Here is a 27,500-nt window from a genome sequence, read left to right as displayed (position 1 = left end):
CACACACTTACGTCACAGTTTACATTTACGGAGCAGTCGAACTGTGAACATTTGATAAACACAATCACACATCATCGTTTTCATGTTCAGAGACAAGATCCTGATACAAAAAAATAAAGGAAGAAGGGACATAACTGACAGACTGACAGACTGACAATGTTAGTAATAAAACTGCATTCAGTTAAATAAGAATAAAAACCGTAAAAAATAAAACAATAAAGAAATGTCTAAAAACTGTCAACTAATTCAACTCAATTTTATTTGTTTTATATATTTTAAAACTACTTTTTTCAAAACAAACTGCCTCTCAGGGTTTATACAAATTTACTCTACTCTTATTCTCGCAGCAAAATGTTTTCTTCGACCTCCATTAAAATGTGTAAAAGAAGTAACGTGGTCCTCTGACGTTTGTTTAAAATGACGACGTGTGTTTTGTCCTCTCCGGCGTGAACGTACGTTTCTTGGCCTCCGTCGCCTCTCGGTCGGCCATCTTCTTCTGACCCACGCAGCTCCGGTACCTCATCTCCCTCATCATCGCCTGCACCTCCCTCATCTTCGTCTCCTGCTCCGTGCCGTCCTGCTCCCCCTCCGTCTTGTTCAGGGACGACCGGTTCACCATCTGCATCACGTCTACGAAAAGAAAACAGATTTATCCTTCAACTGGTTTGTGTTTTTTTGGGGGTTTTTTTGTGGAGTGAGACAGAAACATGGATAGAAAACAAGTTTCTAGATAAACAGCTCGACCTGAAATAACATTTATTTAAAATATAAAAAATTGTATCCTCGACCAAATAAAGCAAAATCTCAGTATTTCTTTTCAAAGCAGGAGTTTTAATCTGTACATTTTTGTTTTGTTTGTTTGACAAAAGTTAACGAACATTTTAAACATCTCCACCAGATTATGTATTTTTTGTGTTATCTTATTTTTACTTGACAAACAGACAAAAAAAAGCTCACTTTTTCTATAAATATTTAATTTTGCGATAACACAATTTAACTTGAGAGCTGCATGTGAAATGATTTTTCCTACTGCGTATGTCGGAGGTCATTTTGTTGATGAAGGACAGCAGGTCTTCCGCCCTCTGGTGGGTGTTGTTGGTATTGTTGCGCAGGTTGCCGACCCTGTCAATCATCACCGACACCTGAAAACAACACCACATGAACACAGATAAAAAACAGCAGGTTTGTTGTGTTTAGTTGTGGTGAAGAAGACGTGTGTGTGTGTGTGTGTGTGTGTGTGTGTGTGTGTGTGTGTGTGTCTCACTTTGTTCTGCAGCTCGTTGATGTCATCGTTGATGTTCACGATCTCGGCATCCAGCAGGTCGGCGCGACTCCGGCTGTCGTCCAGCGTGCTGTTGTAGTTCTCGATGGCACGCTGGAATCACGATGGGAAGTGAGTTAATATCACGTGTGTGTGTGTGTGCGTGTGTGTGTGTGTGTGTGTGTGTGTGTGTGTGTGTGTGTGTGTGTGTGTGTGTGTGTGTGTGTGTGTGTGTGTGTGTGTGCGTGTGTGTGTGTGTGTGAACTCACTGCGACGTCCTCCATCGACCTGTTGAGGCTGTCCAGCTGAGCCCAGGCCACCGAGCTGGCGTTCAGGCTGCTCAGCTGATCGGCCACCGAGCGGAAGTTGTCGTTCATCTTGTCGAGGTCCTCCAGCAGGACGATGACGCAGCTGTCGCACACTGTGAGGACACACACACACACACACACACACACACACACACACACACACACATAATATATTATTATATTAATACAAAATATTTTTTCCGGTAGGACCTTTGCGTAGCGAGGACTTGTTTGAGATGCGACGAACCAAACCGTATTCAATGGAGGCTTCGGTCCGACCTGGCTGTTGCCCTGGTAACGGGACCTGCTCCCTTCTCAACTGTCTGGTTGCTCCTGCTCTGATTTCATCTCATTTTATACTGTAATTGTTTCGTTAGATTTTATGTTTTATCCCCACAGAGTCGTTGCATCGTGCTACTGGATTTTTTTTAAAAGAAGATTTTCTAAGTTTTTAGAAATAAAACTGATGATTGGCTCACGTTCGCAGTGCATGCCGTGCCGGTCCTCCGTGGGCACGCTGTACCTCTGTGAGCAGGTGTCGCACTGTTTGCCCGTCATCCCGTCGGGACAGCGGCACTCTCCCGTGCGCGGGTCGCAGCGGCCGCCATTACAGTCGCACTCTGGAGGGCGGCGGACGGAAAACAGATTTGACCCGAGTTCAGCGCGGGGACCAGACAGCTGTCAGGAGAGCGTGCAGCGTGTGAATGTTTTGTACGTTTTTGTGTTGTTTAACTCACTCTTGCAGCCGTCCGATCCGTAGTCCCAGAATCCCGGAGCGCACTGCCGGCAGCTCGGCCCGTTGACGCCGGGCCGGCAGGCGCACTGACCGCTCTGACGGTCGCACGGCTGCACCAGAGCCGCCGAGGCGGCGCAGTCGCACTGACGGCAGCCGGAGCACGAGTCGAAGCCGAAGGAGCCGTCCTGAGGGAGGCGGCGCGTCACGTTAGTCATTTCTTTCATGGAAAAAAAACCAAAATGCCCAAAATACGAGACAAAAACACAAAAACAGGAGAAAACGACGACATCAGAACATTTTACTTGCTAAAAAAAATCTTAAAATCAAGCTGGTTGCAGTCGAGAAATAAATCAACTCTGATGTGGATTCAGAGTTTTAAAAATGAGAACAAAACGCTGTTTTTTTCCCCGATTCTAAATATTAAACCCAGAAACACATGTTGAGCCACGGTGAAGGAGCTCAGAGAGGTCGTGTCTCACCCCGCAGCGGTCGCAGAGCGGCCCGCTCACTCCCGGCTTACAGCGACACCGTCCGCTGTAAGGGTCACATGACTCGGTTCCACACGGAGAACAGCTGCACTCTGGGTAAAAAAACAACAACAACACAAAACACAGTTAATTCAACTTTTTAACAAACTAATAAACCAGAAACTGTCAGGTCACTGGATAACGGACGATGAAGGTGTTTACTGTGCCGCCGCCGCCGCCGAGCTACAAAAGCTCAACTCACTGGTGCAGTTCTTGGCGCCCACGGCGTCGCCGTAGTAACCGGGGGCGCAGACGTCGCAGTGCGGCCCGGCCGTGTCGCGCATGCAGCTCAGACACTCTCCGGTCAGCGGGTGGCAGTCGGTGAACAGCATGTTGGGGTCCGTGTTGCCGTGGCAATGGCACGACTGGCACCTGCTGCCCAGGACCATGGGGTTGCCGTAGAAACCGGGGGCGCACCTGAGCAAAGAGGCCCGGAGTTAATGAGGTGTGTATGTGCAGCACATGGTGCTTATGTGTTGTCTGTTTGCTTTTTATCCTGCTGGAACAAAGAGAAAATGAAATAAAAGTTCAGATGGAAACAAAACTTCAGGAACAGACGGCTTCACCTGAAGTTTCTCCAATAATAGAAACAGTTTTACAAAGTTCAAATTAAATGTAAACTTCTCTGACTTTCACGGATAAAAAGTTGAATTTAATGACGTGAAAACCGGTTTCCTTTGTGCTGATCAGACAAAATCCAGCCACTTTATGTTTATGTTTATTTTACTTCCAGCAGTTTGAGAACTTTATTTTAGTTCACAGACGTTTTCAGGACAAAACTTGTTTTTTTAAACTGTTTCAACAACAAACTGATTCAATTATTTCTTCTTAAACGGACCAAAGTGACCGAAGTCGTTTTAACAAACTTCACATCTGTTTTTTCTGTCAAGTCGTCGTTTTTTTGGTTGTTTTTTTTGACCCTTTGAAATGACTTCGATTGGTGGTTAGTTTACCTCTCGCAGTGCGGTCCGGCGTATCCCGGCATACACAGACACTGCATCCGGTCGCTCTTCTGCACACAACCTTCTGCAAAACTACACACACACACACACACACACACACACACACACACACACACACACACACACACACACACACACACAAATAACGCGTGAGGCCGCTGGACAGGAGAGAGACGGCCGAGAGGACGAACGAATGCACTGACTTGTTGGACGGGGTCCTCAGAGGACAGGGACAGCTGGAGCACGACACGGCCTGTCCGTCAAGGCTGTTGTTGCCGAGGAAACCGCCCTGGCACTTCTCGCAGTGGTCGCCGGCGGTGTTGTGTTGGCAGCTCTGATGGAGAGACAGAAAAGAAAGAAAGAAAAAGAAATACCCAGTTATCAGAGCGTGAACGATGCCAGAGGCGTCGGTCGGCGTCGCCGTCGGAGATTCTCACCACGCAGACCCCCGACCCGTCCAGACAGCGGTCCGAGTGTCCGTTACAGCTACAGGGAACGCACTTCCCCAGGAACAGGCCGATGGTGTCGCGGTAGAAACCCGGAGCGCATTTCTGCACAGAGGAGAGGAACATCAACGCCGAGGACACGCACCACTGGTTTTATTGTCGTACTGTTGATATTCAATTTAAAAAAAAAAGAAGCAACTATGCAGACGTAATATCTAAATTAATTAAGAAACACAAATGACTAAATCAAGTATGAAAATAGTTGGAAATGAATTATCACTTGGATTATTAGTGAACTGTAACACATAAAAGGTGACAAAGTGATTTTGGACAGTTATTGTCTAATTTTGTAGCTGACTATAATTTATTTCATCAAAATAATGTGACAAATAAAAAAATTTAAATTCCTTGATGTGATCAAAACTTCTTTCTGCCCAATTTAACTGGTTAAAAAAAATAAAAAAAAATCAAAGAACTTCTGCAAACTAACAACCGAACAAACTAAAACTGTCGCCCCACCTGACACGAGTCTCCGAGGTAGTTGGCGGGACACATGCAGATCTCCACGTTGTTGGCATGGCGACCGGCGGGCAGGTTCTCGGCGCCCTCCAGCACGGCGCCGCGCAGCGACACGGAGTGGGCCGACTGGGAGTGGAGGGCTCGGACCTGCAGAGACTCCAGACCGACCAGAACCATCATCAGCTCCTCCCGGGACACCGAGTTACCCGTCTGAGCGTGACGGAAACTCCCCTGTGAGGAGGAGGAGGAGGAGGAGGAGGAGGAGGGGCGGGGGGAGGGGGAAGAGGGAGATGAGGACGAGGAGGAGGAGGGGGAAGAGGGGAAGGAGGAGGAGGACGAGGACGAAGAGGATTATTTTTCATTATCGATTAAGCTGTCATTTATTTTTTTCATTCATCAATCAGCTGTTTGGTCTTTAAAATGTCAGGAAATGGAAAAATGTCAAATGATTTTCTAACTAATAAATGAATGGACGAAGCGCTGCAGCTGTAAACTGGAGGATCATAAACATCTCCTCTTGGTGTTTCAGGCTTTAGACTTTTCTTTAATCCACAATAAGTCACGACCATGAGAAGGTTTAAATAATAAAACAAGGACGAGCTATGTTTGCGTCCAGTTTGTCCTCCAAGTTCGAGTCTAATAATGAATCAAAACATTAAAACTTCAGCTTTGTGAAAAGACTTTTCTCTTCTGACGTCTTCCTTCAGAGGTTTTAGTTTATACACATGAATCAGATCTGTGTATATAAAGTTGTAACACTTCATATCTGCAGAATTCTGTTAATATTTAAAGTGAGATTAAACAACCTGAAGTCACTAAACTCCAAAACCTCGTTTCTGATTTCACAAGTCGGCGTGAACCTCCCGGCGTTACCTCGACGATGTGAACGATGCCCAGGTGAGGCTCCTCAGGTGACGAGTACTCCCTCTCCATGAACACCAGCGTCATCTGGTTCCCCTGCGGGACGCCATGCGAGCGTGTGATTGAACATTCAGACACAACAGTTTGTCTTTTAAAGTGATAATCGTGGGTGCGTTTGTTTTTGCACCTTGAGAATGATGTCGGGCCGGGAAGCTTCTGGAGGCAGAGACAGCACGTCGCCTCTCATGGTCTGAGTGTGGAGACGGTACCTCAGGTAACCTCCGTAGGACGACACCTGGGGGGACACGGGAGGGGGGGGGGGGGGGGACGATAAAAGATGAAACACACCGGAGACAGGAAGCACACAGTTCATCTTCCTCCAAACAGCGCAGGATTAAATTCAGAGATAAAGAGACTCTTCTTCTACACTGATCCTGCAGGTATCTGCAGGCTGCTGTCTGAAGGTGGTTTATGGGGCGCAACAGACGGGTGGTGGGAGATGGGGGGGGGGGGGGGTTGTTAAGGAGACTCATGCTGGTTGCATCACACATGAAAGCCGTAGACGAAACACTGATCTGTATCCAAACAGCCCGTCTGATGAAGGACGTCTGTTGTTTGTTTGTGTCTCATTTTCTGCCTTTTAAATCACTTTCATGCTGTTTTTCTCTTATTAATAAATAAGATAAAGTAAAATAGGATAAAATTAGAGGATACAATTTTTATCCTCTTAACAAATAACCTGGATGTAATTTTCTTGGAAAATTTCTGCAACAATCTTTGTTTGGGATTAAAAAATAAAGAAAAATCAGAAAGTGAAGACAAAGTGCAGCGAATGAAGTATCAAGTACTGAATATTCATATTTCCCATCATCATCATCTCATCTGCTTTAAACTTCGTTTCATTCATGATTTTTAGACCGGGTTTGATTCAACATTTATCAAAAAACAACATCTCTATCACGACTGATCTGTGTTCAGCAACAAATATGAGAAAAATCGGCCTCATTTCTGGGTGGAAAAGTCAAGTTTTTGTCCATTTACTCTTAAAACCATTTTTTTTTCAACCTTTTCTTTTCTAGATAAAAATCAGAAGCAAACAAAAGCTAATTCATAATTCCTGCCCACATGTGCTATTTGTATTCATCCAGTCTTTATTTATCTTGATGTATTTCCACGCACTCAAACATCTCCCTCATCTTCACCGTCGCCCTCAGTGAACCTTCCTGGAGTAGAAACAGATCCTTTCGATGAACCAAGAGAAACACACCCAAATATCTGCAGCTGTTTTAGGAGCATTTTAAAAAAGAGCCTCTTTGTACCGAGCAGCTTTAAGAACATTCCTGAGAGCGCCGTGTGTCGGGTCACGCCGACCTTGTTATTACTACGACTGACGTTGTTGGTATTGAATATCTGACGGGTATTTAAAAGAAGTCTCATGTTTGGTCTGAAACAATCTGAAAAATCTGACTTAAATACACATTTTTTAAGTCAGTACGATGAGTGTGTAACAATGACATTAATGATGTGATGGTGGTGCTCAAACGGTGGGTCGGGACCCAAAAGTGGGGCCTTTTTTTGTGTACGTGAAAAAATGAGAAGATGAGAGGGAAAAAAAAGGCAGACTTTTATTTTGAAGGGCCGCCTAACTAATGTTCAAAGTTTCCCGTCATCATATCAGTAGTTAATAAAAACTATTGGAGAATCTGTAAACAGGTTCAGGATCCGAAAGGCCGACTTTTTATTTCAGATTTCAAACTGAATTATTCGGATTCTTTATTTCAGGGTTTTTAACCATTTTGTTGCTCGTCTCTGGTTTTTGTTTTCGCCACCTCCTCCTCCTCCTCCACCTCCTCCACCACCTCACCTTGTCTCCCAGGTAAGTCTTGGGCGAGTGCCAGTGGAGGTCCTGGTACACGTCGGGCACGTCGCTGAGGTCGGCCTCCACCAGGTCCTGACCCGGATACACCGTCACCGCTACTTCCTGTCTGTCCGCTCCGAGCAGCACCCAACCCTCCATGTCCATGATCTGAAGGAGAAGAGACGACATTAAAACGCTCTCCGGGTTAAAAACAGTTCATATCGAAATTTACATGATAAATCCCAGAAAATCTCATTATCCTCAGAGATGATACTCAACACATCTGAAATCTTGAGTTTATTAGCTGATAAATAACAAGCAAAAGTAAACAGAGTTTAACACTCAAAAACTGTACTTTTATTTTACTGATTCATTTCACAGTCTGGCAGCTTCACAACTATCAACACACTCTTTGAAATGAATTCTGATTGGTGCACAGAAATATGTGACATCATCAGGAAACAAACAGAATTCAGCGTCCATCACATGAATTTCACGTGCAAAACGTCATGTGATCACATGACACGTGTTTTTTGGAACATTTGGACGGTGTAACGTGTGACGTAGATTCCCACGTTAAAACGTGACCACATATTTTCCTGTGTTATGATATGTTGCAACTTGAATGTGTCATACATGTGGAAAACACGGGAAACCCGTGATTTTATGAGGGATGTTAGTCTCCATCAGCTGACTGTCTCTCTGAGCTTCGTCTCCATCAGCTGACTGTCTCTCTGAGCTTCGTCTCCATCAGCTGACTGTCTCTCTGAGCTTCGTCTCCACCAGCTGACTGTCTCTCTGAGCTTCGTCTCCACCAGCTGACTGTCTCTCTGAGCTTCGTCTCCATCAGCTGACTGTCTCTCTGAGCTTCGTCTCCATCAGCTGACTGTCTCTCTAAGCTTCGTCTCCACCAGCTGACTGTCTCTCTGAGCTTCGTCTCCACCAGCTGACTGTCTCTCTGAGCTTCGTCTCCACCAGCTGACTGTCTCTCTGAGCTTCGTCTCCACCAGCTGACTGTCTCTCTGAGCTTCGTCTCCACCAGCTGACTGTCTCTCTGAGCTTCGTCTCCACCAGCTGACTGTCTCTCTGAGCTTCGTCTCCACCAGCTGACTGTCTCTCTGAGCTTCGTCTCCACCAGCTGACTGTCTCTCTGAGCTTCGTCTCCATCAGCTGACTGTCTCTCTGAGCTTCGTCTCCATCAGCTGACTGTCTCTCTGAGCTTCGTCTCCATCAGCTGACTGTCTCTCTGAGCTTCGTCTCCATCAGCTGACTGTCTCTCTGAGCTTCGTCTCCATCAGCTGACTGTCTCTCTGAGCTTCGTCTCCATCAGCTGACTGTCTCTCTGAGCTTCGTCTCCATCAGCTGACTGTCTCTCTGAGCTTCGTCTCCATCAGCTGACTGTCTCTCTGAGCTTCGTCTCCATCAGCTGACTGTCTCTCTGAGCTTCGTCTCCATCAGCTGTAAATAACACGACGATCTATCGACAGAAACTTTAGTTTCCGTTTAATCTGTGAATCTGTGAGATTTATTATAAAATACATATTAAGATGTAAAGGAAGGAACGTGCGTGCCTCTTTGCGCCGCTTGTTGGAGCTGCGGCAGCGGTCGGTGGCTCCGAAGCAGAAGCAGCTGGTGCAGCCGTTCGGGTTGGTCGGGTCCAAGTGGAAAGTACCGACCCGGCACTGGTCGCACCGGGAACCCTGGACGTTCTCCTGCAGGCGGAGGGGAACACGCAGCGGTGGTCAGAACATACGTGTGTGTGTGTGTGTGTGTGCGTGTGTGCGTGCGTGTGTGCGTGTATGTGTGTGTGTGTGTGCGTGTGCGTGTGTGTGTGCGTGTATGTGTGTGTGTGTGCGTGTGCGTGTGTGTGTGCGTGCGTGTGTGCGTGTATGTGTGTGTGTGTGTGCGTGTGCGTGTGTGTGTGCGTGTATGTGTGTGTGTGTGCGTGTGCGTGTGTGTGTGTGTGTGCGTGTGCGTGTGCGTGTGTGTGTGTGTGTGTGTGTGCGTGTATGTGTGTGTGTGTGTATGTGTGTGCGCTTCAACCACCTTGCAGAGACACCGTCCCGTGAAGGAGTCGCACACTTCCTCCTCCGTTCCCGCCTCGTTGCAGTCGCACAGCCTGCAGTTGGGGTAACCATAGAAACCGGGGGCGCAGCGGTCACACTGGCGGCCGACGATGTTGTTCTTGCAACTGGAAAAAAACAACAACAACAACATTATAATCAGTTGTTATTTTGCATGTTTAGTAATCACAGATCAAACTCCCCAAAAAAATAACAATTGATGGTTGCTACGACGATGATACAAAGCGACCGACCTCTAGAGAGACAAAACCTTTGGGAAAGTAAAGAGAAAACACAATCAAGCTCCATCATCATCATCATCATCATCATCATCATCATCATCATGCTGTGTACACTGATGAAGCTGCTGCTCCGTTGGAGGTCCGTCAGGGAGCTCAGAGGTTTAAAACCTTCCAGAGAAAACAGACGCGAGCCGTCGGGTTCAAACACGAGACCGACCCAGCGTGAGAGTCGGAGCCAAGACCGCCTCAGGGAGACACGGCCGGCCAGAAATAACCGTTTCTAAACACCGAGTTCAGCCGGTCTGTCACGTGGTGGCGTTCAGAAACAGAGCAGAGGAATCTGAGTGGAAAGAAACACCTCACTCGAAAAGAAAATGAACTCTCAGACTCTCAGACCGGCATTTCATCAGCGTCGTCTCGTCCTACCTGCACTGTCCGCTCAGCGTGTCGCAGCTGACGTCCGGCGTGACGATGCCGGGCCGAGAGCAGTTGCAGACCTCGCAGCCGACCACCGGGTGGCAGCCGAACGTCTGCGGCTCGCACTGGGTGCACTCGGGCCGCATCGTCCTCGGAGGACAGATGCAGTCGCCGGTCACCGGCTCACACAGCCTGGTACCACAGTTACAGGCTGGGGGGGGAGGGGGGGGGAGAAAGTCCACTGATCAATTTATTTCATACTGAATCACTTTTAACTCAAAAACAGAAAAGTATGGCGTCTCCAAGCTGTGATTAAACCGACACAGTACGCAGTAGGAACATGAAAACCAACACGATCATCGACGACGACTTTCTGCTGAAGAAGTTCTTCCGATGGGACTCGTGGTTTTTTCTCTGAGGACTTTTTCGAAGGAACTTTGCTGAGTCGGCCTCAATATTTCTCCACCGTCTCCGTGTGCACGCGTCTGTATGTGACAGCTCAATGCCCCACTGATGGGTGTCGTCATAGCAACCAGTGACTCAGCAGGTGTAACCATAGCAACCAGTGACTCAGCAGGTGTAACCATAGCAACCAGTGACTCAGCAGGTGTAACCGTAGCAACCAGTGACTCAGCAGGTGACATTAAGTCCAATTTCAGGACGTATGAAACTTGAAGATGTAGAAATCTACGATGGATGTAACTGATAATCTGAACACTCACGTCTGCAGTTGGGGAAGCCCCAGTATCCCGTAGAGCACATGGAGCAGTCCCGTCCGATCACGTCGGGCCGGCAGCGGCACTGACCGCCGAACGGCTCGCAGGTGTCGCTCTCGGCGCCGACCTCGTGGCAGGCGCACGGCAACGCCCCGTTGTTGACGTACGCCGACAGAGACACGGCCGAGCCGAGGCAGAACAGGGAGGTGGAGGACGGACTGGATGGACGAGGGGAGGAGGAGGAGGAGGAGGAGGAGGAGGAGGAGGACGGTGTTACCACAGAATAAACGTCTCGTTTAAACATCGACGTGGAGCTTCGTTACGATACTGACTTGATGTAGAAGCTGTTTTGGCCGCAGTTGCTGATGAAGTCGTAGGATTTGTCCACAGGCTCCTCGTTCAGGTAGCTGGAGCTGTAGCTCGACTCGGGAACCACCAGCACGTAATCCTGCAGACACGAGACGTCAGAGAAGACGAGGCTAAAGCTTTATTTATTTATGCTTTATTTATTCATTTCAGACCAAATAGAACTATTTTTGAAGTTCATTTTGTGGTTAAATCTCTTCACCAGCCAGAAAAAGCACTACGACGGTTTTATTGTCAGAACGAATCAAAGAAAAACTCCAGAAAACACATCGTAAATATCAGCCGTCTTTACGACACCACGTTTGAAACGAATAGAATCACTCACCAACCACAGCGTCCTGCCGGCAGGAACCTGCACGGTGAGGAAGACCTCGTGGTCCGTCACGTCCAGGATGATCTGGTTCTCCGAGACCAGCACGTTCCTGCAGCCGTACGCGTGCGGACAGAAGGAGGCGTTGGCGTGGCCTGAAGAGTCGGGGAACACCGGCTCCAATATCTCTCACGTTCCCACTTCGTTGTTATTATAATTAAAAGCTCTAATTCCTGCCGTCACTCACCCTGCCAGATCCGCCCCCCGTTGATGTAGACCTGCACCGGGTAGGAGGGGTGAAGAGGCTGGTGGTAGTGCAGGATGAAGACGTAGCGGCCGAGGGCGTGGACGCGGGTCGAGTACACCGCTGCATTCTGGGTAAACCAAAAGATAAAAGGGGAGGACGGACGAGGAAAAGATGGCAAGAGACTTTATTTTGCAGCTGAAACCGAGTCTGAATTTAACAACTTTATGTCGAGCTGGACGGTTTATTATGACGAAGTATCGTAGAATATAAAGTGAAGTCACTTTAACCTCTAACAGCATCAAAAAAAAAAATCTGCATTTCTGGTTGTATAATGCAGGAAATCAGCTTTATTAGCATAAAGTCGGGAAAATGAATAATTTAAACTCTAAAAACTGTCAGAAAGTTACATAAACATGACATCATAGGCACTGACTGTCTCCTCCATCATCATCATCACCATCATCACCATCATCATCATCATCATCATCACCATCACCATCATCACCATCATCACCATCATCACCATCACCATCATCACCATCATCACCATCACCATCATCATCATCATCATCATCACCATCATCATCATCATCACCATCACCATCATCACCATCATCATCATCATCATCACCATCATCATCACCATCATCACCATCATCATCATCACCATCATCATCATCATCATCATCATCACCATCATCATCATCACCATCACCATCACCATCATCACCATCATCACCATCATCATCATCATCATCGTACCTGCAGCGAGTCCAGCCGGACGTGGTCACTGTTATCGGCTCCGAAGGGCGGCCGCTCGCCTCCCGACCAGGAGGCATCGTCTCCCTGGTTGGAGGACGGAGGAGGAGGAGGAGGAGGAGAAGCTGCAGCCGGAGGGGAGGCCAGGAAGGGCTCCTCCTGCATGGACGACCTCTGACCCTCCTTCAGGACCAGAGAGTCCGACGGCGTCCGGAAGCGTGAGGGAATGCAGGAGGAGCTGCAGGCGGGAGGACGACGGTTCACAGAGTTTGAAATGATTCACGTCGAGGTTTTTATGGAATAAAATATGTTGCGTTTACCTGTCGGGGGAAAACTGTCCATGAGAGCTGATGCAGTGAACTTTAGGTTCAACGTACTCCATCCTGAACTGCTCCTTCGGCACCAGGTACACTTTGTGCTGAAGACAAACGCGGACATTCATCAAAAAAGATTGAGATTCTCAAACGTGACAATTATCTTTAAACGTTGTAATCTGTAACTTTATTTTGTTGTTTTAAGGCTGATTGGCAGAAAAAAAGTTCAATTTTAGGAAGTGACTTCTTTTCTTTTTGACTTTTTATCAGCCAAATGATCTCTTTAATAAATATGGTTCCTGAATGCACACATTTTAGCACCATGGCTGTTATTATTAAGGACTGAGTGTGTCTATGTAAATTATATGCTGGTAAAGAACTTCAGTTATATTAACAACTGAAAATACATAGCAAGAAAAAAGCACGCTCCAAAAATTAAAAAATGTAAAAAATTTCTGCTGTGAATTATGTTTTAGGGGCAACAACTGAAAACTTGACAATTAAAAAAAAATGTCTTTCACGCTACGACCCTTCGGCCGGGGTCATGTGACCTCACCAGGAAGAAGCTGGCCCGGTCGGAGGTGAGCTGGACCTCGGGGTTGACGGGGAGGGAGAACACGGCCACTCGGTTCTGCTGGTCGACGGCCACGACGCGACACAGGAAGCTACGCACACGCACACATGCACACGCACAAATAAAAAAGCATCAATACTACATTAATGTCATGTTACAAATCCTGCATTTAATATTTCAAGTAAAACAGTTGAAGGAGCAAAATATACTGAAAAGCACCAAAAGTATTTCTCCTCATGCAGAATGGTCCATTTCAGAATATTATATTACTGGGCTGCGATTTATTCATAAATTAGCGAGTAAAGCAACGTGGAGGGCGTCTAGAAGCCACAGAGGCTAACACTTAGCGAGCTATTATCGAAGTTACGAAGACAAACTCTCCGTGACTAAAACTACAATATATCAGCTGAACATCCAACCAAACATGAACTTCCACGACCTCTGACCTTTCTGTAAACAAACACGCCACAACTGGTGAACTCGAGGCCCCACAAGAGGGCGCCGTTCATACGGGCTCTCCTCGTTGCTGCGCGGTAAATCCGACGACATTTGAACGCAGCACGAGTGAGACAGTAAACGTGGAAACAACAATTTAAAAAAGGAAAAGCTCTTTTCTGGGACGGAGTTAAATTGAATCCCGAGTCCGGGGTTTTCTCCCCCACCTGTACTTGCAGTGCAGCAGCGTGAGGCGGTGTTGGTGCGCCCGTGCTGCCGGCGTGTTGACGCCGACCGACAGGGTCTGAGGAAGCTCCTCCTCGCTGGAATACTCGACCACCAGGACGTGGTCCCCCGGAGACGGCAGGCGGCCGCGCAGCTCCACGCTGATCTGGAAAAACCCGCAGGAAGAAACAAACACAAAAAACACGTGACTCTCCGACTTCCTCTCCACATTTCCTGCCTTTGAACAGCCGTCGTAGTTGTCGGACGGCGTCTCACGTCGTAGCCGCTGCAGACGGCCGCGTCGGGGTGCCGCGGCGTCACCCTCTCGGTGCGGCACGGCCGCGGCAGGTGGTTGTCGCTGCGGCAGCTGGCGTCGTTACCGGAGACGGAGGGGAAGGAGTCCAGAGACAGGTAGCGGTACAGCAGACAGCTGGACAGACGGACGGAGACAGACGGTTAAAAAGGACGGAGTGGGGACTTGTTGTCCAGCAGGAAATCATCAGCATTATTTGAGTAAAAAGGTTCAAAGTTTAACAAAATAAAATGTGGGACCAAAACCCGTTTTAAAACCTCCTCGTTTTCAACTGTTTTTTCCCACATTGACCTCCATTTTATTTATTATTTACTGCTCTTACATTCTTCTGTGTTTCGCTTTGACTTAAATTGTCTTTTGATGAATTAATAATAATAATGAATTAATTGTTTTGACTGCTTCTGATCAAGCCTCTCTGACTGGTTTAATGTCGTGCAGCACGTCGGTCGACCTCTGCTGTGTTTCAATGTGTTTTATAAGTAAATGTATTTTCCAGCAGCACTCAGTCCACATTTCATCTCAATAACCTCAATGACAGCAACTTCTTTTCAGACTCTTCCTCCGGACAGAGCCAGGCTAACGGTTCCCATCCGTCTCCAGTGTTTGTGCTAAGCTACGCTACCTGCCTTTTGAATGACAGGGTTTTTAATCATTTAATAAACATATACTGGATCTCCAGCTGGAAGCAGAAACACATGTGGAGCTGTGCTTTATTCAATAAAGTCTTGAAAGTCTTTTCTTCCACGAAAAAATATTCATCAGCATCTTTACTTCGGTCCGGCTTCGAGCCCGGAGCTGTAGGTGCAGGGTTCGGTCACTTTGATCTGCAGGATGGGAGCTTCGTAGTGGGCGCTGGGCAGCAGGACCAGGTAGTCCTGCAGGGGAGACACACCGGTATCAGTTCAGAGAAGTCCTGATCCCACGTGGACGTGTTGTCGGGTGGTTCTGTCTCACCAGCAGGATCCCCTCGGCCTCGATGACCACCGTCCAGGTTCCCGGGTTCAGGACGAAGGGCTCCGCAAAGTTGTTCTGGGGGACGTTGACGAAAGTGGGCTCGATGCTCGGAGCGAAGACGATCTGTTTGGACTGCTCGGAACCTTCAAAATAAAACACGGCGTCAGACACTCAAACTTATATCTGCGGTAGATATTTAATCAGAGAATAAAAGTAATGACAGTGTAAATGAACTTTAAACACTTAAAAAGGTCACACCCTCTCATATTCCAAGGACCAATATTCAAGCTGGAGAGAAATGTTTGTTTTATTTAGTTGAATGGTCTATAAAACATTTAGATATACAGCTGTAAAGAAATAAAAGAAAAAGAACAATAGTTGGAAAAATGTAGTATTTGACTATGAGTTGCTGAAATTGAAATAAAAACAGAAAAAAAAGGTCTCACGAGAAACGCCACAAATTAATCAAATATTATATCAAAAATAGTAATAAATAATAATATTTAAAAAAAAAATGCAGTCATCCTGAGGGAAAAGAAACACCTTCATCTGCTGCTGTGTCTGTTGGACACAGAATACTCTGTTGTGATTGGTGGAGACTTACCTCTGCGGTTGACCTGATAGGCTGTTATTTTACCGTTGGAGGTGGCGCCCTCAGAGTTTACATATCTGAGGATGAAACGAGTCAGATAGACGTCTGCCTCGCTCACATAAACCTGAAGCTTCACGGCCGTCTACAGGGACGATGTCGAAAAAGAGGACAAGGAAGTTCGGAGGGAAGAAAGGTGTGAATTCTTTTATTCTTAAAACCCTGAAATCTGAACTGATCTGTGGCCCAGAGGGGAAAAAATAAACAAAAGTTCCCCGAGCAGGAGACGAGGCCGCCACCAACAGCCGGTAAAAACCCACCATACACAGGATTAAAAAAGACAGAATAAGAAGTGGAGATTTCCCTTCTATCGCGTCCTTTTCCGATGCTGGAATAAGACACAGAAGGTCAGAAAGAGGAAGAGGAGCGTCGTCTTCGTCGCCCTCGCAGCACTTACAGGCACCACAGTAGTAGTTCCAGGCGCCCTCGATGACCGACGCCCGGCCCCGGACGTCCGAACCCCCCCGGTTGGCGTAGCGCAGCACCATGTGGAAGACGTCCGGAGAGTTGACCGACACCGACACCAGAACCTTGGACTGCCCGAGGGAGAGGCGGCGGGGGAGGTGGCGAGGGGGGAGGGAGGGTTGAGGAGGAGGAGAAGGAGGAGGAGGAGGAGGACGGTAAAAGATGGAAAGGAAGGAAAAAAAGAGGAGGCGAGAAGGAGGATTAAAGAAGAAATACAAGAGGATGATAGATGGATGGTAGAAAACACCGACAGAGAAACCGAGCCGAGAGGAAGAACTTCAAACCTTCACCTTCACCAGCGCAACTAAACCAGCAACCTTTTATAAGAAACACTTTTAGCCCCCAAAAACGTTGCAACACATTTCTATTCGGATTCACACTTTTCAGCACAAACTTTTGTGGATTTTTCCAAAGTAATAAACCTTCAAATAAATCTTGGATTTAATCTCATTAATAAACAGGCCACATTTAAAGTTTCCATAGAGATGTATTTACGTGCTGAGAAGTAATTCTACCAAAAAGAAATATGTTTATTTCATGTAACAGAAACGATGGGCCACAGTCACATAAACATGGAAATACAAAATATATTCTGCATGTCATAACAACAAAATAACATATTTTCTTACTGTGAACAATGTTTTGAAAAATAATAATCACGTGACAGAATGACAGGAAATATCATTAGACTACAAATGAATAATCAATAATACATTATAGATACCGTGATATAACTGGATCAGTACTGTCAAAGGTCAAAGGTCAAAGGGAGAGCGTTTCCGTTCCTACCTGGATGGGGGACATCTGAGCGTAACCCCTCCAGCTGAAGTCGGGGAACTCCAGCAGGTTGTAACCGAAGCGCACCGCTCGGCCGTCCAGCGTGGTTCCCTCCTCGATCTCGAACTTCAGGTGATGCAGGTCGGGGAAGTAGTGATCCGGACGAGGTCTGCGGACACAGACACCCAAATAAATAAAAAAAAGCTGATGTGGATGAAGCCTCATAAAGTCATGATCTGAGAAAAAGAGAGCAAGTTTTTCTAATTTCTCTTTGTTAATAATGCTCATATAAAAGCAGATATTTTACGACCCACTTGGTAAAACAGTTTGAAATTTGATTTTTCCCGTCCAAAAGCAAAATAACACAATTATATCTTTAACACTGAGCGATGGAAGAAGAGTTTAAAAGCAACATGTTTTTGTGACATAAGACAAACAAATCTATGGGAAACTAAATTTTAAGAATTACTGCAAATACCAAAAGGGCTAAAAATGGAAAAAAATTAAGACCACCAAGAGCTTTTACATTTGATATCATGTTCTGTAATCGAGTACATTTGAGCCACAGTCTGTATAAACAGCTGAACGTAGTGTAATACCACCAAGGGCCACTAGGGGCTGGCTCCAAAAAAACCTCTGGTTCCATATGCCTGCTATGATTGACATGCCTGGGGGAGGCGGGGCGGGGGGGGGGGGGGCGGGGGGGGGGGGGGGAAGGTTTTCTGGTGTAAGTGGGCGGGGCATAGTTTTTTGCTCCTCCCCATTTTTTCCAAATATTAGCACAAACAAACGCTGCTTAAATGTCCTGAACTCACAGCTCACACTTCGGTCCCTCCACGTTGGGTCTGCAGCGACACTGGCCGTTCCTCTCCCCACAGGCCCGACCCGCCGAGCCCCCGATGTCACACTGGCAACCTGACAACACAACATATCAATTAAAAAAGCAACAACTGAGGGAATCTGCAGAGTTTTATTCCAAGTCTGGAGGTGGAGGAGAAAACTCACCCCGGCAGCCGAAGTAGTTGTTTCCCTGCAGGTTGTAGAATCCGTCTTTGCAGGTGGAGCAGGTTCCACTGCAGGCGTTGGGCTTACAGTGGCACTGACCCGTTTCCTGGCAGAAACCAGGAAGACATGATTTTGACTATCAGCACGGCAGCAAGGCTTTTAAGAAAAAAGGTGTAATGTGTAAGAACTAACTCCCATTTCTTCGTCCATTAGGGGGCGATAGTGAGTCCTTTGATAGTTGTTTTGTTTTTCTATAACTGATGATTTTAACGTTAGCTTGCGTGCACGCCGTGATGGACAGATTATAAACTGATCGGTTAAGACGCTAATTTACGTAACAGCCTTCTTATCTTCTTTTTAGGACGACAATAGGAAGCAAAAACAATTGCCACTGAAAAAACACAAACTGCATCTGAGATGTTTTTTCGGTGCGTTTTGTGTCGTCGTTAGCTGCACCAACGTTTTGAATTGTCCAAATAAAGTCTGTATGACTTGTTTGTTTGCGACATAAAATGACCTCTGCTCGGTAGATCGATCGTCATCTCGTGCTACGTAGCCACCGTTAGCATGAACAGACTTTACGCTCCAGTGACTCACCGTACCACCTGGTGGTACAACGTGGTATCGTTACAGACCTTTTGAACTGGCTCACCTGTGCACACTCTGCCACGCCGCTCACCGTCCCGGCGACGTTACACTCACAGTCTGCAGGAAGAAACCGGACATACGGACGTTAGTTGACGAGCCGCGGCGAGACTCGTGTTATATGTGCGATGTGGAAGTATTTTACCGGAGCATCCTTCGGGCGTGTCGGGCGACAGGTTCCAGTACAGAGGTTTACACCGGTCGCAGGCCGGACCCTCCACGTGACCACGGCACTCACACTGGCCCTGAAACAAAGATGGACGCCAGAATAAACCAATAAAAAGGTTTCTGCTGCAAAAAATATGAGCGACATCCCTAAAATTTGTTGGAGTTTCAGTGTCTTTATTGTAGTTTTAAGATGAAATAAGAAATTTAACCAGAACCAATTAATTAGAGTCGAAATGCTGAAGTTAAAAGTTTGTGTGTACACCTGCTTGTACGACATGAATTTATTCTGGAAGACAGACAGAAATGCAGAAAAATAATCAGATGAAATCAGATGAAAAACATATATTTCAGCCTTTCTTTAAATTTGCAATAATAAAAACAAAGTCGTGACTTACCACCGGTGTTTGAGCCGCGTACCGAACAGAACCGGCAGGGTGACACGTCCCGGCTTTCAAAGACAAAGAACAACACAGAGAACGTCACTCAGCTGGTTGGACATTTATTCAACCACCTGTTGGGTCGGACACGTGATTATCTGCAGTTTAAATGAGGTGCAGCTGTCGCACCTCAGCAGCCTGTGTTTACCCTCCGTGTGTGTGTACTGTGTGTGTGTGTGTGTGTGTGTGTGTGTGAGTGTGTGTGTGTGTGTGTGTGTGTGTGTGTGTGTGTGTGTGTGTCTCTGTGTGTGTGTGTGTGTGTGTGTGTGTCTACCTTGGCAGCTGGGGAAGCCGTAGGCGCCGTGTGCACAGCTGTCACACCTCAGTCCGGCCACGCTGGGCAGACACACACACTGTCCCGTCACCTGGTCACAGCTGGAGTAGCGGGAACCTTCAGGAGAACACTGACAGGCTGCAACGAACCGATCACTTCCTGTTATTGATCTGCAGCACTGATTTATATATATCCATACTGTGTAGATAGCCAATATAAAAAAATAAAAAACGTCCCTAACATCCACGGACATTTTTTTTCCGATGTAACTTACGTGAGCAGTTCGGGTAACCGTAGTAACCGGGAGCACACTGGTCACACGACGCTCCGCTGTAATTGGGCCGGCAGTGGCAGTGACCCGACGCCGTGCAGCTGGTGTCCAATGAGGTGTGAGCATCACAGGTGCACACTGGGAAAAACAGAAAAACAAGACGTGTTATTACAGACAGAGAAGAAAACTAAAATCTGAAATCTGTGTTTTAATTTTTGTCCACCGGCCATTCGGACGGACAGACAGCTGATAAATTAAAGGACACAAAAAAAAATAACTTAAAGTGTCTTTAAGAATCAATAACTGGAGCTCCTTCTGGAGAAATGAAACGCCTTTCTTCTGAAAGATATTCCCTCATTTGAAGTTTCTATGATGTTGGTGGATTAAAGTCAAGTCGGTCCAAAACATCAGTTTTAATACTTTTTTTTAAGCCATAATTGAGTCTCTGAACTATTTTTTTTAATATTTGTTCATTTTTCCAGAAGCAGTTTTTACTGAGAAATCCAATTTTTATTGCGTACTTTGCTTGCTTTTTTAAATTAACTTAATTAGCAGACCCTCAAGTAAACACTGCGTAGGTCCAACAAATTAAAATGTTCTGACTCATGCTGGAATGTTTCTTATTCGAAAAGCTAATTTCTTCATTTACAGAAGTCTCAATTATTTTCTTTAAAACCCTGAAATGTCATCATCTTCTAAGCCTGAAATATTTCCTCCAGTAATTTAAAGTATTCAAAATGTTGTTTTTTAATTAGTTAAAAGCGTTGTCGAGTAACTTTGTCTCATTTTTCAGGAAATTACATCATTCAATTTAAACCCCAAACTTATTAGTATATTTGAGGTTAAATAGAAGTGGAGCAAATGTCTGATATGAGCTTTTAAATATAAATTTAATGGAGACAAATAACCAAAATTACAGTGATACGGGCATGTCATCAAATCTCTGATTAAAATCTGGTATCGGACAGTTAATCCTGGATATTGTAATTTTATACCTCCATTTGTGATGATAAAGTGCATTATTTGTTTTTTAATCGAGTCTCTCTTGAACCAAACGTGTCTCATGTCTGAAAGCAGTGAAAGATCGTGTCTTTAAATCAGTTTTACAGCTTTTATTTTATTACAATAAAAATGTTAAAACCTCAATAAAAACTCATAAAATTTAACAAGGCGATGTCACACTTCATGAGACGGACCGCAAAGTTGAGTGTTTCCATGTGTTCAGTCTGACGGGGGTTATTAAATTCTCCTGGTTCATGTCTGTGTGTGTGTGTGTGTGTGTGTGTGTGTGTGTGTGTGTGTACCTTGACAGTTGGGGTAGGAGTGGAATCCGGATCGGCACTGTTCGCACCGAGGACCCTGAAACTGTGGTTTGCAGAGACAGCGTCCGGCGGCGTCGCAGCCTTCGGGCAGAGAGCCGACGGAGCTGCAGCCGCACACTGAAACAAGCAGCCGGGTATTAAAACTGATTCACCTCAAGGTGTTCGACTAATTGTTTTCGGTAGGAACCAATGAGCGGTCGTCTGATGGTTTCTGAGAGAGTTTTAGTTTGAGTCTCTGCATGGACACGACAGCTTCTTTTTCAGGAATTAATCACAAGCACATAAATTTCTTCTGAAACCGCTGTCATCACTTCTCTGTTTCTAGCAAACAAGATAAAACATGTTAATGAGTGAGCTGTACAAGTGTTGGCAGATATATATCTCTTATGTTAACTGCTGTTCAGATCAAGAGGCTGAAAAATGAAGCCAGAGAGTGCAGTTCCTCAAATGGCCACTTGAGGCGGTCTCCGAAAATCAAGAAACACTGAAAACTGAGCTACAAAAATCTGTTGATATTGAATCTGTGGAGTTTTCTTGGAAACAAACAAAAGTTCTGCTTCTTACACCGACTGGATATAAAAGAGTTCGTAGCTTCAGGTCTGTAAAATGGTTCTGATCCAGAAGTGTCTTCAGCTGCAATACCAGCGAGTGCCACTAGAGGTCGGCTCCAAAAAGCCTCCGGCTCCATAGACTCCCATTCAACTTCTCTCATCAAATCCAAAGTGAATAAAATGTGTCCATCAGTTATCTCGGTGTTGTTAGCTAAAGTCACTCCTTCTTATTAGTTTTCTGGAGGTCCATTTAAAGAACCTATTTTAAAACTATTTGAAACTTTGGTTGTTTTACATTTAAATCAGAGAGACGTCGACAGAAGAGAAGACTCACGCTGGCAGAGCGGGTATTTGAAGTAACCCGGAGCGCACTGGTCGCACTCGTAACCGTGGTAACCGCTGCGACACAAGCCATGACCGGTCACCAAGTCGCACGACCCGTCCAGACAGCCCGGACCTGAACACTGACAGGCTGGACGGACACACACACACACACACACACACACATACACACACACACATATCTATAAAATAACTGTTGCTGTTTGGTTTGTCTGACTGTGTGTGTGTGTGTGTGTGTGTGTGTGTGTGTGTGTGTGTTGAGTAACCTCACTGACTGAGGTGTGAATGTGAAACTATTTACAGAGATTAACACATCTGTTAACATGCCGTTTACTCAGGAGTGTGTGTGTGTGTGTGTGTGTGTGTGTGTGTGTGTGTGTGTGTGTGTGTGTGTGTGTGTGTGTGAGAGAGGTTGCATACTGGGTGGTAAACTAACCCTAAAAATACATAAACAAACCATTAAATAACAGTGTTTGGGATTCCTGCCTCTGTTTGTGTGAAAACGTAAAACAGCTGAAGGTTTGAGCACGTCTGTGATGTGCATGATTTGCTGGCTCTTCTCTCATTTACAAAATAATACTTATATTCACTGGTTGAAAACGCAGGTTAAAGTCATCTTTTTGTTGTCTTGTGCGAGTTGAAGATTTCAATCTTAAATATTTCAATAATAAATTGATTATTCTGCATTTTTTAAGCATAAAACATCCAAAAAGTTTTGGGTTCTAAAATGTGTTTTAATTTAATTTCTTTTACTGTTTTCTGATTTTACTTTCTCTGATAAAATGCATATTAATGGATTTGTTGCAGCACTAATATTATAAATGCATTGAAACGTCCGTGTCTCACCCTGACAGTTGAGTCCGTGGAAGCCCGGCGCGCAGGTGTCGCAGTGGTCGCCGGTGAAACCCGGTTTACAGACGCAGGTTCGAGTCCGAGGGTCCGGCCTGCAGGAGTTATCCACCGTACCCGCCGCGCTGCACTCACAGTCTGCACACACACCAGCTTTCTTATTTCACTTTTAACAGAGCGCATGAGAGGAAAATAAAAAAAGAACATATCTCTGATGCACATTGGAGCATTTTAACATCCGAAGATTGGAGATAAAAGCATTTTTTTAAATTTCATTATAAACATAAGAAGACACCAGATGATCGAGTCGACAAACGGGACCAAACACTTTTTCATTTATACTGAACGATGATTCCAGGATATTTTTAGCCGGTTGCATTTGTGTTTATTGTCAAAACAAGAAAACTGGAGGAAGTCGTGGCTGATAAGCCAGAAGCAGCACGACATACAATTTACGGTCCGACTTTATAAAAATAAAGTTTCTTTGTTAGCCACTAATGGTGCTACTGCTACAAGCTAACGTTATATTTATTTCTATTATCATTACTGATCTCTGGGCTTGTACGAAGGTCGGTTACACTTCCTGGTTACCTCGCTCCCATTGGCTGTTTCAGGTTTCTGCTAAATATTCTCTCGATGTTCCAGAATTTCATGAATTATAATATTGACGCGTCTACGATCTGATCTGGCGTCAAGCTTTAGTTCGTCTTCCTTTATTTTGAGAATGAATGAATATTCTGCTTCCAGTTTGTCACAGAACAAATGTGTCCTCTGTAAACCAAACAAACAGCATGAAGCAGGTGTTTAAAGCAGAATAAACCGTCCTGGATCTAAAGAGGTTTGACTGAACGGTGTTTTGAACATCTTATCGCTTTCTATTGACATTCCATTCACGCCAAACTGACTTTCTCAAAACTCCCTCAAACATCCGAGTCACACCAAAACATTCACAATAAGGAGTCAAGGTCAGTCCTCACTTTGTTTCTATTTGTCTCAGTTTCTGATCAGATTTCAATGTTTAAATTCTCTTTGGAAAGTTGAGTTTTCTGTCTGAACTGAACTCTATGCTTTATTCATTAATAACATTTACTCTGTTAAAAAGAGCTGTTAAAAAAAAAGACATTTCTGTCACTACAACCTCAATTATTCAACTTCCTGTTATTAAATGTCTTTGAATAACTCCTGTTATATATGTTTGTTTTTGTTATTTCTGTGCGTATCGTGTGTTTTGTGTCTTTATCTGTTTATTTTTTCTCATATTTTTTGCACCAAAGTCGAGGTCAAGGAGAACTTTATTATCGCCTGGATAACATTGAACAAGGAAGATGCGATGTAGAAATCACAACAATGAAGAAAAACACAACAATGAAATCCAAAAAAGACAGTTAATGAATGAAAATGATTGAAGGACTTACTGATGATCTCTCCGGCTGGTTTGGCCTCGCCGTTGTTGTTGTTGGTGGGATAAGTCGGGACGGCTGATGGAGAGAGAAATACAATTTAAAAATGTTTGTTTTCCATTTTTTCTTTAGAGGTGGATGTGATTTTAATACCGAGTCGGTTTATTAACGCCATCAGCGTTTGAGGTGTTGTTTTGGTTGTGACTCACGGTAACAGTCGGGGAAGTTGATGAAGCCGCTGGCGCAGGAGTCGCAGTTCTCCCCGATGTAGTTCGGTTTGCAGAAGCAGCGACCGCTCAGATCCTCGCAGGTACCGTCGGTGAACTCCGACTGACAGTCGCAGGCTGAAGGAGAGGAAGAGGGACGGACGGAGAGGAGGATGATGGGAAAAAAGAGGAAGGCCATTCGGTACGACCGATGTATTTTCTGGAGATGAGGTCTGACGTTACGATCAGACGGCTGGAACTCACGTGAGCAGGCCAGCGGCGAGTCGATGGGGTGGTCGGGCGACCTGAAGTAGGTCGGGATGCAGCGCTCACAGTTCACTCCGGTGGTGTGATGCTGAGAGGGAAAAGCTTCCAGTTAAATCAACCTCATCGTGGCTGTGAACACTTTCGACATCCCTCCGTCAGATCGAGGCGCGGCCGCAGTTACCTGACAGTTGAGGCAGACTCCGCCCCCTCGGTGGTGTCCGTGGGCGTCCATGCTGCCCCGCCTCTGATCCACCTCCGGGTCGAAGTAGCAGTCGAAGGAGTGACGGTGGCAGTTGCAGGCTGAGAGAGGGAATATGAAACACGGTTATGACGTGAAACAGACAGCAGGCGGTCATACGGAGAAAACAAAAATACACATTTATCTGCAGTTATTTAAGACACAGCAACGAAAAGACAAATAAACACTTTGCTCCATTTGCTGATGAAGACTCAAAGATGCGTCTGAAAGCTCCAATGAATGAACCTTACCTGAGAGTGCTTCATGCTTGATTATCATTTATTCAATGATGTACTGATATTATTTGATGATTGCGCCTGAGTTACACATGGCTTTGTGAGCAGTGGTCCGGGTGCTTCCTTTATTACAAGCTGGTAAATCAACGAAAAACACAAACGCACCGTCGCAAACACAAAACACAGTAAAACAACAGCGTCAACATTCACCTGCTGAAAACAGCTTCTCGCCAGAGAAGAGAAGCAGCAGACGAGACAGAGAGGAAAACACACCGGGCACTTAGTTACTCATTAGTTCGGCAGCTTTACACCCATTTAAACCTCAAAAATCAAAGTACTTCATCAAAACGACCTCAGACGTGAATCTGTGTGAAGTCACTTCAAATGAAGCTGCTGCTTTCAAACCCGTTTCCTCTGAAAGGTGAAGCTGCGATTCAACACGACCACACAGAGAATCAGTTCCTGATGAAAGTCAGTCAGCACATCGTCTGGTTGGGGATACTTTAGGAATCATTAAAGGTTTATTTCATGTCTGATTACAGTCTGATGAAATCTCTTTGAACTGATGAGCTTTAATGAGAAGCTGTTCATTAAAAGATCAGAAGATTAACAACACAAGAAAACCTCTAATGTTTGCTTTAATCACTGATCTGATTTATATACAAATTTAAAGCACAACTTGTTGAAGCAAAAAAATCTTCTGCATTTAAATTGATCTATACAGATGTGAAAATGTAACTAATTTAAAGTGTAAATATTTATATATATATTTATAGAGAGATATCTATCTATCTATCTATCTATCTATCTATCTATCTATCTATCTATCTGTCTGTCTGTCTGTCTGTCTGTCTGTCTGTCTATCTATCTATATATATATATATATATATATATATATGTATGTGTTTTTTAAACTCTTTTGACTTTTATAGATATGTTATGAAGGCTAAGAAATGTTACAGTTTAAAGATAAACTTTATCGTCCAAAATGACATCAGTTCACTGAAAAAGTGAACTTCAGTGGGAACATAACAATTATAAATAAGTATAAATAAATAAAAAACACAAATAGAACAATTACTGAATTACGACCGGCCGGTCACACAAAGTAAGAAGATAAAAAACCTCTCTGAACTCCATCTACGATAAAAGACAGACGTGTACACACATGCGATGCCCACACCTGAAGCCCAGACAGACCTTTTCCTCTTCACACAGACTCAGTACGAACTCTGATAGCTTTCAGTTCTTATCTGACTCTCAGCGCCGGAGAGGTGCCGGCTGGATAAACCAGCGCTCCTTATCCTCCGACTCTGACTGGGGTTTTTGTTTTCCCTCACGGCCGCGGCACGTTGGAGTTTTTCCTCTCCTGAAGAAAGTCATCCAGAGCTCAGTCAGTCGAGTGATAAACCATGCAGACCAGATGAACTCAACTCTGATACTCTGAGCAAGATTATAGGTTAGGTTAGGTTAGGTAGTTACTTTATTAATCCCCGAGGGGAAATTTTTTAAATATATTCTGAGTATCTTCTGACAAGTCGGAAACACGTCTTTCTGTCCATTGTCTAAGATCTCTTCATATTATGACATGTTATCAAAAACAGAAGACCAGGGCCGGATACTGACGCTGATTTCCCAAATCGATTCAATTTACAAAGATTCAATTTGATTGGATTCTGTTCGGGATATCAAATATTATACCAATTTTGCTTGGATATGAAACTTGTACCAGGAACCCTCTAACAACAAAAATATGAATGTTTCCATTAAGAATAAACCACAAGGGAGGTACATTAATGCACCTTTTAATCAACATTATAGGCTGAGGACAGGAAATGGAAGCTCCTATTGGCTCAGTGAGATGTCAATCAAACTGGAAGCATAAAGATGCTTTCTGGCTTTACTGCTAACTGTGTAAAACATTTAAGAACGCCTGCTGGGAAATTTCAAATGATGCAGCAGTATCTTTCCGCGACATCTCACAT

General features: G+C 45.1%; 1 protein-coding gene across 1 annotated transcript in view; it reads right to left on the bottom strand.

Moving 5' to 3' along the window:
• The window catches only part of lama5 (laminin, alpha 5), a 78,659-nt gene that overhangs the window by 13,057 nt on the left and 38,102 nt on the right, over positions 1-27,500 (bottom strand). Inside the window, exons 8-52 of the mRNA XM_069141739.1 lie at positions 25,223-25,341; positions 25,039-25,129; positions 24,778-24,912; positions 24,584-24,646; positions 23,166-23,306; positions 22,312-22,449; positions 21,409-21,543; positions 20,108-20,242; positions 19,834-19,971; positions 19,518-19,570; positions 19,100-19,199; positions 18,962-19,014; positions 18,310-18,415; positions 18,120-18,219; positions 17,317-17,473; positions 16,460-16,598; positions 15,414-15,556; positions 15,231-15,334; positions 14,423-14,576; positions 14,149-14,312; positions 13,469-13,577; positions 12,919-13,016; positions 12,602-12,836; positions 11,840-11,966; positions 11,608-11,747; positions 11,249-11,364; positions 10,923-11,134; positions 10,210-10,411; positions 9,525-9,669; positions 9,050-9,190; positions 7,485-7,646; positions 5,808-5,915; positions 5,633-5,716; positions 4,760-4,990; positions 4,232-4,345; positions 3,998-4,128; positions 3,786-3,866; positions 3,035-3,249; positions 2,785-2,885; positions 2,307-2,490; positions 2,049-2,189; positions 1,531-1,682; positions 1,265-1,375; positions 1,031-1,142; positions 457-630 (exon numbers count right to left, since the gene is read on the bottom strand). Of these exons, the coding sequence (XP_068997840.1) occupies positions 457-630; positions 1,031-1,142; positions 1,265-1,375; positions 1,531-1,682; positions 2,049-2,189; positions 2,307-2,490; positions 2,785-2,885; positions 3,035-3,249; positions 3,786-3,866; positions 3,998-4,128; positions 4,232-4,345; positions 4,760-4,990; positions 5,633-5,716; positions 5,808-5,915; positions 7,485-7,646; positions 9,050-9,190; positions 9,525-9,669; positions 10,210-10,411; positions 10,923-11,134; positions 11,249-11,364; positions 11,608-11,747; positions 11,840-11,966; positions 12,602-12,836; positions 12,919-13,016; positions 13,469-13,577; positions 14,149-14,312; positions 14,423-14,576; positions 15,231-15,334; positions 15,414-15,556; positions 16,460-16,598; positions 17,317-17,473; positions 18,120-18,219; positions 18,310-18,415; positions 18,962-19,014; positions 19,100-19,199; positions 19,518-19,570; positions 19,834-19,971; positions 20,108-20,242; positions 21,409-21,543; positions 22,312-22,449; positions 23,166-23,306; positions 24,584-24,646; positions 24,778-24,912; positions 25,039-25,129; positions 25,223-25,341 (5,994 nt within the window). The remainder of the gene's footprint in view (positions 1-456; positions 631-1,030; positions 1,143-1,264; positions 1,376-1,530; positions 1,683-2,048; positions 2,190-2,306; positions 2,491-2,784; positions 2,886-3,034; positions 3,250-3,785; positions 3,867-3,997; positions 4,129-4,231; positions 4,346-4,759; positions 4,991-5,632; positions 5,717-5,807; positions 5,916-7,484; positions 7,647-9,049; positions 9,191-9,524; positions 9,670-10,209; positions 10,412-10,922; positions 11,135-11,248; positions 11,365-11,607; positions 11,748-11,839; positions 11,967-12,601; positions 12,837-12,918; positions 13,017-13,468; positions 13,578-14,148; positions 14,313-14,422; positions 14,577-15,230; positions 15,335-15,413; positions 15,557-16,459; positions 16,599-17,316; positions 17,474-18,119; positions 18,220-18,309; positions 18,416-18,961; positions 19,015-19,099; positions 19,200-19,517; positions 19,571-19,833; positions 19,972-20,107; positions 20,243-21,408; positions 21,544-22,311; positions 22,450-23,165; positions 23,307-24,583; positions 24,647-24,777; positions 24,913-25,038; positions 25,130-25,222; positions 25,342-27,500) is intronic.

The sequence above is a fragment of the Embiotoca jacksoni genome, unplaced genomic scaffold, assembly GCF_022577435.1.
Source record: "Embiotoca jacksoni isolate LCO1_2020_lvr unplaced genomic scaffold, fEmbJac1.0.p SCAF_90, whole genome shotgun sequence".
NCBI lineage: Eukaryota > Metazoa > Chordata > Actinopteri > Embiotocidae > Embiotoca > Embiotoca jacksoni.
Note: the sequence above shows the minus strand (reverse complement) of the source record. Positions and strands in the feature narration are given on the sequence as shown.